This window comes from Leptidea sinapis, chromosome 10 (assembly GCF_905404315.1).
Source record: "Leptidea sinapis chromosome 10, ilLepSina1.1, whole genome shotgun sequence".
NCBI classification, from domain to species: Eukaryota; Metazoa; Arthropoda; class Insecta; order Lepidoptera; family Pieridae; genus Leptidea; species Leptidea sinapis.
Genome location: NC_066274.1, coordinates 7,982,884 through 7,997,957, shown reverse-complemented (window position 1 = coordinate 7,997,957; position 15,074 = coordinate 7,982,884). Strand labels below are relative to the sequence as shown.

At 37.0% G+C, this 15,074-nt stretch overlaps 1 protein-coding gene across 1 annotated transcript in view; it reads left to right on the top strand.

Moving 5' to 3' along the window:
* The window catches only part of LOC126966576 (ubiquitin-protein ligase E3C), a 28,975-nt gene that overhangs the window by 2,009 nt on the left and 11,892 nt on the right, over positions 1-15,074 (top strand). Inside the window, exons 3-12 of the mRNA XM_050810711.1 lie at positions 2,132-2,251; positions 5,499-5,625; positions 6,516-6,669; positions 7,893-8,116; positions 9,138-9,522; positions 10,096-10,364; positions 11,600-11,814; positions 11,942-12,101; positions 12,709-12,823; positions 14,635-14,753. Coding sequence (XP_050666668.1) covers positions 2,132-2,251; positions 5,499-5,625; positions 6,516-6,669; positions 7,893-8,116; positions 9,138-9,522; positions 10,096-10,364; positions 11,600-11,814; positions 11,942-12,101; positions 12,709-12,823; positions 14,635-14,753 — 1,888 coding nt within the window. The remainder of the gene's footprint in view (positions 1-2,131; positions 2,252-5,498; positions 5,626-6,515; positions 6,670-7,892; positions 8,117-9,137; positions 9,523-10,095; positions 10,365-11,599; positions 11,815-11,941; positions 12,102-12,708; positions 12,824-14,634; positions 14,754-15,074) is intronic.

The following is a 15,074-nucleotide window of genomic DNA, read 5'->3' as shown; positions in this document are numbered from 1 at the left end:
AAAAAAACACAAGGTGGTATTGTTTGCGGATGACACTTCACTTATATTCAAAGTGAAACGAAGCCAAGTTTTGTATGACAAAGTAAACAATGCTCTATCTGACATCGTGTACTGGTTTAGCGCCAATAACTTATTTTTAAATAATTATAAAACCAAATATATTAAATTCACCGCACCAAATGTCAAAAATGTAGATGTGAATATTTTATTAAATGGAGAGGTGGTAAAACCAGTGGAATCTGCTATATTTCTTGGCATTACTCTTGATTCCAAATTGCAGTGTGTTGATTGCAAATTGCAATCCATATTGAAGGATTGGCGAATAGGCTTAGTTCTGCAGCATATGCGGTTAAGAAAATTAGACGGTTAACTAACATAGATACGGCGAGATTTGTATACTTTAGTTATTTTCATAGTATTATGTCCTATGGTATATTGTTATGGGGCAGTGCGGCCGATATTAATACTATCTTTGTGCTGCAGAAGAGGGCTATTCGCGCGATTTATAACCTAGGTCCTAAAGAATCATTAAGAGAAAAATTTAAAGAAATAAACATTTTGACTGTTTTCTAGAAACTGTGACATTCATAATGTTAACACGAGGAACAAACATAAACTTATTATGCCTACTACTCGGTTGGGTCGAGTTAGTAAGTCTTTTGTTGGGCGATGTATATGCTTCTACAATATGATCCCAGAAAATGTACAAAACAAATGTGTTACGAAATTTAAAAGAATTGTTAAAAAACGTTTGTGTGGGAAAGGTTATTATAGCATAAACGATTTTCTTAATGACCACGGACTGGGAATAAAGCGAACACCCTCAGGCTCTTTAATTATAAATGTTTATTGTACGATATTACATTGTAATTCATATTTTATATAAAAAAAAAAAGCCCGCTGAGTTTCTTGCGCCCATTCTTCTCAGGTCTGAGGCAGTCTCTTTTAAATGGGTGGTAGATTTTGACGTTCAATAAGTGATTATAAATCCTATTTTGAATAAAAATATTTGAATTTGAATTTGAATAAGTTGAAGTGGAGGTGGCAAATCATTCTAGCACTTGGTGGCTTGATGCCTAAAACTTCCCCGAAACGCACCAGTGCAGTGGCTAGGAATAGCTAATATACGAAAAGTGGACCGCGTATCCATATTGAAAGGATTATTCTGTCCAAGCCATTCTAATTTTTGATATATATATATATATATATATATATATATATATATATATATATATATAAGATATAGTGTAAATGCCTTCTTCCATCCATTTTGAGTACTTTTGCCTCTTTGAGATATGGTGTAATGTGACTATTCAGGAATATTCCAACAAAATCTACCGCACACATTCTGCACTCGCTGTATGGCGTTTTTAGTTTTACTTATTAATGTTTACATAATTTTAAATAATATGGTGTAATGATGATGACTTGTTCTCTTTAAGGCTCAAATTTTTCTGAAGTAGTCTTTAACTTTCTTAATGATACCACAGTAGTAGGGCAGTCAGTCATAACAATTGCCTCTTTTTGTTGTAGCTATTGCTTATCAATGTTTACATATTTTGAAATGATATTGTGTAAGGATGATGACTTGTTCTCATTAAAGCTCAATTTTTTCTGAAGTAGTGGTTAATTTTCTTAATGATACTGCAGATTGGGAATGGGGTGACCATCCGCAGGCTATTAAATAATAAATTTTATCATACAATATTTCATAACCTTTTTTTATGAAAAAAACATCAAAAACCATCTGTGTACAGCAAATACCATCTCCAACTTCTAAAAAAAACTAGATCTGGAAAGGTCTTGAAACATCGGGTTAACTAAAATAATAATGTAACTTTTACGCAAACATCTAATGTAAAACCGTTACAATTACACCTGTTTTAATTCTTTAAAAGTGTTTTATTTAAATGTAAAAAATTAGCCCGCTTAAGTGATATCATACCCTATTTTGAATAAAAATATTTGAATTTGAAAAAAAAATATTTAACTTTTGTCATTCATTAGTGTTGTTGATTTTAGATTGATCATTAAAGGTATCCATATTTTTTTACCCAATATTTAAATATTGCAATAAATGTTCATGAGTATGAATGTCTATTATGCCTAAAAAGAATAACTTTATTTTCAGATATCAATATCACAAGTAATATTGAAACAATGGCAAAAATTATATCAGATAAATGGATCCTCAATTCAAATAAGACGTTTATTGGTGTTACACTTAAGATTGTTGCATGAGGATTCAGAGGTAATTAAATTCTGATTTAAGCATATTTTTAATAAGCTTGTGCAAGTGACTACTACATGGAACTTGACTGCTGGTGTCTGCATAGAATTCCCCTTTGGGTCCAGAGAAAATGTGAAATTTATGTGTACCAACAATAACTCACCTAAACAATTTTATAACGTAACTTGCTCTTACGTATACCACCATAGTATGTTTTCTCTTTTGGGTTGTTTAAAACAATAGCTTAATTTTTTTTCTAAGTTCTTTAACACTTAAGGTATGTTAATATGAAATGTTTTAAAACTAGATAATATACTGAGTAGATATTGAGTGTTTTTTTTTGTATTTACGGGAGTAGACAACATGCAAGATAGTAATAAATGGTACGTAAGTTGCATAAATAAATAATAGTCACATTTTAAAACTAGGAAAAAAATACAATACATAGGTGATAATATATTCTAGACAATAAGACACAATTTAAGATGGCAAAGTGGTGTGTACCATACTGAATCAATAATAATATTAATACAAAATTACGCGAGTGTGATATGTCCCATGCTAACTAAGGCCCAAACTTTGTAGACAGGCAGTCACCGTGTCTAGAAGGCTCTGTATAAAAAATCCTTTTTAATTAATTGTACATACAATCCTCTATAATGCAATACCTATACTGCAATATTTTCCAAAGTTGTGGAAGGTGTATACTATTAACATGGTGGTAAAACCTGGAAAAGCACCTACAGAAGTCACATCATGTAGGCTTATCAGTCTTCTCCCTATATTGTCAAAAGTCTTCGAGAAACTCGTCCTAAGACGCCTTATTCCATTGGTCGAAGAACAAAATGTGATTCCAGCTTACCAATTCCGTTTTCTTGCACATCATGGAACTATAGAGCAAATACACCAAGTAGTACCTACAATCCGGCAAGCTCTGGATAGAAAGGAATAATACTCAGTTGTATTTCTTGACATACAGCAGGTGTTTGACCTCATATGGCACAAGGGCCTTCTATAAAGACTTAAGCTCCATCTGCCGAATACTGCATACATGCTTTTGAAGTCCTACCTGCAAGACAGAATTTTCCAAGTAAAATGCGAGAATTGTCATTCCTCCATCTGCCAAATACAAACAGGAGTCCCCCAGGGTCCAGTGATGGGTCCCGTCCTGTATACCATCTATACTGCTGACCTACCCATCTCAGAAAAAGTGGTGACTGCAACCGATGCAGATGACACTGCAGCCCTAGCGTGTGATAAATACAAAACATACCATCCACAAAATTGCAAGAATGCCTGGATAAAATTGAAGTATGGCTGAAGAAGTGGAGAATTAGAGCAAGTCCAGCAAAGTCAGTCCATATAACTTTCACACTGAAAAGAGGAGACTGCCCACCTGTGACACTTGACGGAATTGTATGGCCACAACACATGACAGTAAAATAGTAAAATAATAATAGAGATTATGATAGGAAACTAACTTGGCAAAATGATATCCAAGCCAAAAATAAACAAGCAAATAAGGAGCTTAGAGACATGTATATTGGCTCCTAGGTAGAAGATCAATGCCTAATCTGGAAAATAAAATCCTTATATACAAGTGTATCATAAAACCAGTATGGATATATGGCATACAACTGTGGAGTTCAGTGAGTCAGACAAATATTGAAATTCTCCAGCGCTACTAGAATAAAGTTCTAAATACCTTGAGCAATGGTTCATAAGGAACACAGATGTTCATGATTACCTGGAAATCCCAACAATCAAAGAAGAAATAGAAAGGTCTTCTGGGGCATAAAATCATTGGGCTATAAATTTTTAAGAATACAAAAGATTCCACATTTCCATGTCATTCAAAGTGCCTAACAACTAATAACTCCCAAAACTAATTTGAATGATCAACAAATCTGATTAAAGCTGCTGAGGCTGATTGCAGGGATATATATATATATATCTTAATATATATAAATTAAGTTACATGTTGTTTGTCCACAATGGACTCCTTAACTAATAAACAGATTTAAATGGGGATTACTTCATGGAGTGCAGTTTAGTCCAACTTGAGAGATAGGATAGTTTTTATTTCGATTTGGGACCCATAATTATTTTTATTTCCAATATTTGTTTTGTATGGATATATTTTCTATGTGAGAATTGATTGATGCATGGTTTGACAGTTCTGCTGTGAAACAATTTCATTATAATAACAAGGCATATATGTTAGGAAATAATTTTTGATGCTATGAAAAGTTATTGACAAATTCATAAAAAACAGTATTTTATTTATTATATACAGAACAACATCTGTCTGGTCAGCTAGTATATAGGTATATATATAGGAAGATATATATAGGGAGATAAACAAAATTAAAGTGACATGTTAAGTTCAATGTAATATTAATAAGTAAGATTAAGAATTGACAGATATAAACAAAAAAAAACACCTTTCTAAATTTAGCTATTCAAAATCTTCGTCATATATACCTTAGTCAGACTCTGTGTTAGTCACTTCTGCTTGGCCTGACAGAGACTTATTATATTAATGATATCCAGTTTTCTCCCATAGCAATTAGTATCATATTTAATGACATCAGTTTCTCCTCTGTGTGTTCCTAACTTTTAAATCAGATCACATAACTTTTTACAATCATAGTAATGTTTCATGGAAACTGGTTTTAAAAGTTTGAGTGGGGTTTTTCTTGTCAGCTGAGTAAATCTGGACTTTTTTTTATATGAAAATAAGGGATGAGACAAGTAGGACCTTCAGCTGATGGTAATTGATACACCTTGCCCATAACAATCCAGTGCCGTTCAGGATTCTTGAAAAACCCAAAAATTCTGAGCAGAACTGCGCTCGTCACCTTAAGACATAAGATGTCACGTCTCATTTGCCCAGTAATTTCACTAGCTACAGCGCCCTTCAGAATGAAACACAGTAATTCTTAAACATTAATGCTTCACGGCAGAAATAGGTGCCATTGTGGTACCCATAATCTAGCCGGCATCCAGTCCAAAGAAACCTCCCACTGGACTGATTGCACTCTGATGATTACTCCTATACTATGTATGAGTTCACTCGGACATAGTTAGGTACTTGGACCGTGAAAACTCCACATCAATATTTTGATTTATTTTATACCTATCTCATGGACACTGAGATGGTATAGTTTTACAAAGTAAATCAGTCATTAATAGTATGTAATGTACATGATATATTTTTGAAATATCAATATCTTTATATCATTTTAAATAATTACTTATTCCGTAGGTGCCTTTGGCTGTTCCATTGAGAATGTTTGAAGTTTTCACATCAATAAAAACTCTGAGTATGTTTATGTGTCAAGAGGATGCCATAAATGACGTGGGACACACATTTCTATACCTAATTAAAAGAGGTTAGTAAAAAGTTAAATGATATTTTAAGTGCAAGATATTTTTTTTTGTCACCCGGTGCTAAGTGATCATAGCCGCCCACATTCTCTTGCAACACCAGAGGAATCACAGGAGTGGTGCCGGCCTTTAAATGTTGTTAAGATGTTTTTCTATTTGTTCATATTTTGTGAACAATTAGCATACAATTGTATGCTTTGTAATGTTGATATTCAGTTTGTGAGCTACCTCAATTATAAATATATAATATCTATAGACTAGAAGTACTGCAGGACCTATTTAGTCCGAACCCCTTCTAATAACTAATATCTCTAACAACCTGCTCACAAAATACATGCCTTGATTGGGTTGACCAAGTAGACATTCCTTTGCCCAATATAGATACATAATTTAACAATACTATTTGTTTTATTTCATTAAATTTTCCCTATAGATTATCTGTACTAAAATCCGATTGTGGAATAAAATTAAAAAAAGAGGTTCTGATGTAGTTCGCAAAATATAATTAGGTACATAATATGCAAATAATAACTGAAAATGCATTAATCGGTAGCAACTTGATTGTTCAAACACTTATAATTTTTTAAAAAAAGGGGAGGATAAATATGCTAACATATGGGTCACCGGATGCTATGTGATCATTGCAGCTCACGGGATATGCCACCGGAGATTGTTGTTGAATCACAATTTAGAGTGTTCCCAATAAGGATACATATATGAATTCTGAAAACACAATGGAACAGGGTGAGTACTGAACCAGGGCTCCATGGTGGGAGTCATCGGTCATAGCTATTGTGGCACCAATACTTTTAAAACATATCTGTAGAGTATTTAATTTTAACTAAAAAGAAGTTCTTGTATATTCAATTATAATAAAGGTTTTTTTATATTCCAGGCTATTTTAGGGATCTACTAAAACTGATATGCAGACGAACTCCACCAATGTATGGACCATCTCCAAATCCTCCAACACCTCTATGTGGTGCACTGCTTGAACTTATACAGAGGCCTTTATGTCTTGCTACACAAGTAAATCTACCTGACTATGAGTAAGTTTTTATACTTATTATTATTTTTTTGTTCTCAGTGGGATACATAGTAGGTAAATATAAGTTAAAAAAATATTGGAAACAAAAATATTTTTACGATTGTATTATTTATAGTTGACAATTACATTACACAGGTTATCCCCCATAATCCACGTCATAGGATAACGCGTCATAGGCGTTTATCCGTATAACGCGTTTTTAGGACCTCGCAATAATAATAATAATTAATTATAAAACGTATGAAGTATTTTTGTTGTTTGCCTAGTTTTACAATTTAATAAAGGTTTTTAATACACAAATTATGAACTGTAGAAATCATTATAAGTTTCACAGTACAGAAATATGTGTGTGCGAAATGCCCGCGTTATAGGGTACAATTGAAATAGCATGATGTGAAAACCACGTTATCGGGACAATTACTGTAAATGGCAATATAAGAGTGTCTATATTATTATCGTTATAAACGAACGAAACCGCCGGAATATATATTCGGCGCAGAACACTGATACAAGGATGGCCTGATTAAAAAAAGAAAATATCTAGTACTGTAATGAGAAGTCATTGTCAAGCTTATTTTATTACTTACTATAAAAAGGGGCCATTTAGGATTTACAAGTCACGCCATTCTCGCGCTTACAATATATCTGCTTATTTTTGATATATAATATTGTGGGCATAATGACATGGTTGTGAAACTGAAGTGGCAGCAGATCTAACTTGTCGTAGTTGCGCTTGAGTCCGACAGTACAACATAAGTTGTATGAAACGGTGCTTGCTTCATATATGCAATCTGAAGACTGCCTACTGTAGGTAGTAAATTAACTTTAACACTAGTGCTATATTTATTTAGGTTCATAACGGGGTAGGCACTGCCTAATTGCCTATATGATATGCACGCCTCTGAGTGGCAGTGGGAAGGGACTATAGCGCGACGGGTAGATGGCTGTTGGGGCAGTCATCGAATGGCGACCACGTACCGTAAGACGTAGTGTTGTTAAGCCCCTCACAAGATGGACCGATGATCTGCGTAGGCCTATGTCCAGCAGTGGACGTTTTTCGGCTGAAACAATGATGATGATAGACTATGTTTTCTGTTGTTGTATTATGAATAGGGGCAGACTTTTTCTCACATACTTTTTGGTAGGAGAGTGATATTATTTACAATCATAATGTATTATTATTATTACAAGTCCCAGCACTGATAAAATTTGTAATGTTTTCAGTAATGAAGTCCTAATGGAATTCACAGCTGCATATCTCTGCAACCCATACCCAGAACCTGTTGAAATGTTTATTCTACCAGCATTAGCAAATGACGTGAACAGACGTTTCCCGTTTGTGCCTTTGATAAATTGTTTACAAGATGATGCCAAGTACGATAGTGGGAGATGTATCAATGATTCGTGGTTACTACATTCCGTTTTAATGTTGGAGCCGGTGGGTTTCGGTAAGATAATTTTTCAAACTAAAATTCTATCGTGTTTTATTGAAAAAAGCAAGACTATGTGCGTGCTTATTTATATCTAACCATGATATAAAGTCCGGGAAGCTTCGTAAAATCTTCTCGTCCAAAATACCTCAGTGTCTGAAGTTGAAGGTTTTTAGCCAATGTGTGTTGTCAGTGATGACATACGGAAAACAAACGTTGTCGCTAACTATGGGCCATATGAGGAAGCTCACTGTTGCTCACCGGGCAATGGAGAGGGCTATGCTCGGAGTTTCCCTGCGAGATCGAAGCAGAAATGAGGAGATCCGTAGGAGAACGAAAGTCACCGATATAGCCCAAATGATTGCGAAACTGAAGTGGCAGCGGGCAGGGCACATAGCTCGCCGGCCAGATGGCCGTTGGGGCAGTAAGATCCTCGAATGGCGACCACGTACCGGAAGGCGTAGTGTTAGTAGGCCCCCCATAAGATGGTCCGACGATTTGTTCAAGATCCGTTGGATGAGGGCAGCGCAGGACAGATCGTCATAGCGATCTTTGGGGGAGGCCTTTGTCCAGCAGTGGACGTCTGCCGGCTGAATTGATAATATCAAGTCCACACGTATATGTATACATTCGCGTGCACAAGTATACAAATAGCGCCAACATGTTGTAATAATTGTGCTGCAATACAATATCGATATAACCTCAACAAAGGAAATTTATAGAAACGAATAGAAGCTCTATAAATATCGCATAAATGAGGTAATAGATACACAAAAAAACATCAGTCGAATTTATTACCTGTTTAAATAGCTTATTGCTGCATCTGGGTGAACTTCATCCCTCGCTTTCACCCATTATTTACCTGCAAGTAGACTGTTAGATTTTGTCAACCTGTATTGTTCTTAAGATCTTAATTTTAAAGAATTCCGGAATCAGGGACTCAAACTCGACATGATTAGCTAAACACATAAAAGGGAATCTACTACCTATGGGGTCAAATCTAACCTAGTTTATATCGCTTTTCATGTTCTCATTCCAGTGGGCGAACTGAATAAAGCAATTGCAGATGGCACACGACTAGCCCATAACAGAACAGTTCTCAATTACCTGCATGTGCTAGCCAAACTTACTGTTAATGTATGTAACAAACAAATTACATATGAATACCAGGACTCATTATATAGCCAAGAAACCACAGCTGATAATGATGACAGCGACAGTGAACCTGAACCTAATCCCACTTCAGTTAGAGAGCAAAATCTCTTGACAAAGTGTATTGAGACTCTGAATGAGCAGGAGAGATGTGTCATGAAGGTTTGCTCTCAGATTGTCGAGAGTGATTTGAGCGACGAATTTCTTGATTATGTGTCACAAATATGTCATAATCTCCTTTTAAGTCACAGGATGGCGTTACATAAATATAGGTGAGAATTTTTATCCTTGTAAGCTTATTTTTCGAATTCTTGGAGAACTCGAATTATGGGTTTTGCTTTGCAAATTCGAATATGTTCTAACGTCACATGTCTATCTATCAATCTATCTATATTTACGTATCTAATTCTTGTATGTATTATATATATACTTTGATCTCTTTGGTTGGTAAAGTCGGCCGCCAGGCAAGAAGAATATTATGCGTCTTACTCGCTTTAAAAGACTTACAATCCGTGAAGACGGCAGCCATTGCATCTGTGCGAGCGAGACGCATTATATTTACGTGGGAGTGACAGGGACAGGTAATAACAGGTTAATGTACGATATTCTTCCTGCTTAGCGCACGGATTTTAGCAACTAGCAAGACTACAACGTTTTGGTCTCTGATGATCATAGACTTCTTAACATTTTGTATAAAAAGGCTTAACCCTAGATAGTATTTTTACATAAATATTTTTGCATAATATTTCTATATTTTTCTAAACCTACGAAATATATTAATATTTTAAAGGTGCTTACACCCACTTGAGTACAGAAAATTAAAAACATTGACTATACTTTTGCAGATTATTATACTCTTTAGCTTTTAAACCAATATTCCTAAGAGGCCTGTGGCAATGGCTCGCCAGCATGAACCATGAGTCATGGTTCGGTAGATCTAACACGCCATTGATATCGGCGCTGTCCCGGGGGCTGGGTGCGGACACCTCGGTGATAGGAGTGAACAAACTACTGGCTCCCCTGGCTGTATTCTGCGCGCTTTTCACACTGTTGATTGGGACTCTACACGACACAGAATTCTTTAGGGACACAGATGGCGCTGATAAAATAACAGGTAACTGTAATAATTCTGATAACTCCTGATACATCCTGTCCACCTTGTACATGATTCCAGTGCTGTTTTTTCAAATCCCTTTGTATAATTTGAGTATCTAGAAATTCAATTCTCTGCCCTGAGTTCAGGCTGTCACGGTTCGCCTGTTAACCTTGCGAGCCTCGTGCTACTCTACGGCTTAGTATAATTGCTAGCCTAAAGAAGTTTGAGAACAAGAAATGTTATACAGCGAGGCATTGAATGGCGATATTAAATGAACGCGCGGGAACTTATTTTTTTTTATTCATTGTTTTATGATTACGATTTAAAAGTAATCACTTATTTTGGTTTGACAGAAAGATTAATTTAACATTTGCAGTGCGTCTTTGCTTTGAAGAAGCTGCAAGGCGTCTTAAATCACTAACAGCTAGATAATACCTGGGCGATTGACAAAATCGGAGTTGACTCCTATTCGTATTTATCATTCTCACTCAGGGCTTCTTTTTGTGTATTTATACTCTCAATAAGATCTTCAATTCATTGTATTTCGTAGGGTGCTACATTGTTATCAATGGAAGCATATCTAGGAAACTCTGCAGACGCGGTTCCTGATCTTCTGTTGTTGGTGTATTAAACGGGATGACGAATCGTATGAAAACATGTCTTAGGTTGCAGGGACTGGCGTATTATGTGAGAAATCGTATTTAGCGTGATCTACTATACTGAATAGCCATAGTAAGCCTAGTTGAAGACGAAGACAAACGAACGTGCGGGTCACGTGATGTTATCACAAGAGGCCTTTTAGCAAGGTTGCTAACAATAATTATTAACAGGACCGCTGTCATTATCAAATAAGAGGTTTTATTCCATTTGGATAACGTTTGGATTATATTATAATTAATGTGCACCTGTTAAATGATTTATTATATTGAGACGGTTGATAATGTTATTTATTTACCCGGTTTTACTCATGGTTTATGGGTGTGGGTACCGACTAGTTTCGGACCATTCGGAGGTCCTATAGAGGAGTGTTGTGGGTTCTCGATAATGTCTCGTCTCATACTGCGAACTTGTGCTCGTAGTGCGCGGTTTGTTAGGGCGGGGTGCGCTGGTGGTGATGACGAGCACGGTATCACATATCCACGGGTGCACAAAATTTACTCACAATGTCTACTACGTGATCATCCGCACTTTTGGCCTTATTGAGAGATGCGTTTAACAACACGGGTTTACAATAAAAAGTAATAATATTACAGTACCATCGGTGAGCACGTTGGGTCGCGTGCACGCCTTCGACTTCTCCGAGCTGAGCGGGCTGTGTCGCACGCTGAAGCAAGTGTGCCTCGGACTCGTCGAGCTGGTCTACCCGGACACCAGGCCCGCAGTCGTCGCCCAGTTCCGGGACGCGGGGGGGACCCTCGATGACGTCACAGGCAAGAGCTTAACACCTGCCTGGTCACATTTGTTTAAGGTGAGTGTGCTAAAAATATAGGCTTTTTCTATATTACTCGGATGTGTCAGTTAGTTACTTAATGGCAGTTCAATATTAAATTTTCTCGTATTATGTAAGATTGATAGAGTGGTTGTGTTGTCACCAGGTGTGCACGCAGCTCCTGCGCGCGCTGTACGAGCGAGACAGTCGTCTCCAGTTCAGCGGCGGCGTGTCGTGGTCCACGCCGGGTGCTGGAGGTCTTCCCGCCGCCGCGTCAATGGCCGTGCGAGCGCGACACTCCCGCCCTCTCGCGCCAATCGCACAAGGTTATACATATACGAGTGGGGGGCTCCTTTGCACAGGATGCCGGCTAGATTATGAGTACCACAACGGCGCCTATTTCCGCCGTGAAACAGTAATGTGTAAATATTACTGTGTTTCGATTTGAAGGGCTCTGTAGCTAGTGAAATTACTGGGCAAATGAGACGTAACATCTTATGTCTCAAGGTGACGAGCGCAATTGTAGTGCCGCTCAGAATTTTTGAATTTCTGAGGTATTAATGTATTCTAATAATGATTGATCGTGTTTATATATACCTGCCTTATCTGTTTTGACGATACATTGAATATTATATCTACAAAAATCTGATCTGACATAATATTGTCAATCAAAATACTCAATAGGTAAACAAGGTAAGTTGTGCTTGATTGAATTATTTGTACTTAATTCCTTAAGCTGTTTTTAATCATATTAACTTACCATCAATTCAAGTATGTAACCATGCTTGGTAAAATAATTCAGGTTGTCATATCTCAAGTATGTATATCTATTAGAAACTGAACTTACTGTCAGTATAAATTTTTGTTCTGAATCTGATGTTGTACTCTTTGTATAAATATAAAGATATATTAAACACTGAGTCGTACTTACAGAAGAAGGACCGCCCCTTACAACCAAAGAGCTGAGGACTGCGACGATACTGCGGGAGATTCCATTCGTTGTTCCGTTCTCAACTAGAGTTCTCATCTTCCAGGACTTACTACTCAGGTAAAATAGCATATACCGCCTTTCGCACCAACGTGTCTATTCTGAGAGTGCTTAATGTCAAAACTAGACTTTCGACTATATGCCTTCGTAGGGTGCTGGAATTCTTCGGACATATTGCTCGTAAATGGCAAACGTCCCAGAGGACCTAGTCCCACGAAATAGTCGGACCAAATACGATCTTCTCTGAACATCAACTTCCACACTGCCCTTCATATAGCTAAGGATCGCAGCAGATGGAGGGAAATCGTACGGGAGAAACTGATGCAGCGGGAGAGTCACGACCCTCAGTAATGAGGAAAACTACGCGAAGAGGAGTATGATAATAAAAGCACACTTAACATCATCACATCACATCAAACCCATTTTTTTTTGTTTTACTTTAATTGAAATAGTTGTCACCAATCCCCTTAATTACAGACAATTCATTATTAATTCATATATTCATCTCGCTCACAGTACTTCAGCCATTCTGACATTATTCCAGTCTATCCATACGCGAACAAGTCACACTCAGGGCTTGCGTTCAGAACTGTGCATGCGTGCTACTGTGAGCCTCTGCGGAACCGCAAACAGTTCATGCTTACGGTTACGGAGGAATTTGTTCGGAACAAAAAATACTTTATACTAATATACTTCTAATAGAAAACTGTAGACTAATTACTTAGGTTATGTAAAGGTCTAGGTTACGGGTTATTGACTGCCTCGACGTCTACTGAGCGCGTATTTTGTGCGAAGTCGTCCTGGGTTTACAAGCCATTTTCAACCAAGAGTGAGTTGGTGAAATTCACCCACAACTATCGAATTCCTTCGCAGGTGTGTGTAAGGTTTTCTCACGTTGTTTTCGTTTTGGTGTACGATCATTGAATAAAATAAAAATACATTTTATTTGGAATATCGGACTGTCGAAAGTAAGTGGTGCAGGGACAATCATATTTCCGCGTCCCCATGAGAGACACCGGCTTGCCTGTAAGCACTCTAGATCTGTTGAAATTAAATTAAGGAAATTATCAGATAATTCATTCAAGGTTGAACAAAATTATCCGTGAGTCGTGATCCGTGAATTTGAAAACACAATTTTAGGAACGATGCGGGACTCGAACCCACGACCTCTGTGTCTCGGATTCCGTGTGAGTGCTCTCCCAACTGAGCTAACCGCTCAAGTGGCTTATCGTTGTTAAAATTTTGTACGCTTTGTTCAACTCTCAGGTTGTGGCTTCATGTACAGGATGTAGTTTACAGTTGATAACCAGCTCAACCCCAATATTTCTCTCAACTCAACATCTTTTAAACACCTACTTATCGATTCAGAATTTGCTGTTCATAATCATTTTCACCAGTAGAAGGCTGCTGAGGATTCCAGCTACCTTTTTCTGCCGTCATGCAGAAGTCTGCAAGTGCTAATATGTTTCGGTTTCAAGAGCGCCATAGCTCGTGAGATGCCGTGGCTAATGAGACTCTTATGTCGTTCAGAATTTCGGGATTATCCAGAATCTCGAGTGGCACAGTATTGTAATGGGCAGAATGTTTCACTTCACACACAATTGTCTTCACGTTTGCCAATATTCAAAAGCAAACTAAATCCTTCTATAAACAGATCTTGAATACCAGGCATAAAGGCATTTATTATCTCAAAATTGATTCCTTTAGAATTATTTTTGATGTCATTTCTGATATACTAGATACTACTATCGCTTCAGAAAGAAATGGCGCTCTGAGAGATAAGAAGCGGCGCAAGAAACTTTTGACCAAAACCAGACCTGTGCGTACCAAAAAATGCTGTATATTTAATATACTCTATTTGTTTTTCACAGAGAGAAGACTGATAATGCGTATCAAGTTACAAATTTCAACTATAGCGCATCCATTAATATTAGAGTCCGACGAACACATCTATATGAGGACGCATTCGAATCACTAAGCCCAGATAATGGTACGTATACACGAATAAAAATAGAAGCCAACGACGACTCTCTACGAGCCAAAATAGAACAGTTAAAAGTATGTTTATATCAAAACGGATCTTAAGTGGTATTGTCATAATTCAGATTTTTAATTTTCAAATTCAAATAGCCCATTTCAAAGACATGAAATTAAGGGACGAGATGAGTAGGACGTTCAGCTGATGGAAATTGATACGCCTTGCCCATTACAATGCAGTGCCGTTCAGGATTCTTGAAAAACCCAAACATGCTGAGCGGTATTGCAATTATTGCGCTAGTCACTACACTTGCGCTCGTCTCCTTGAGACATA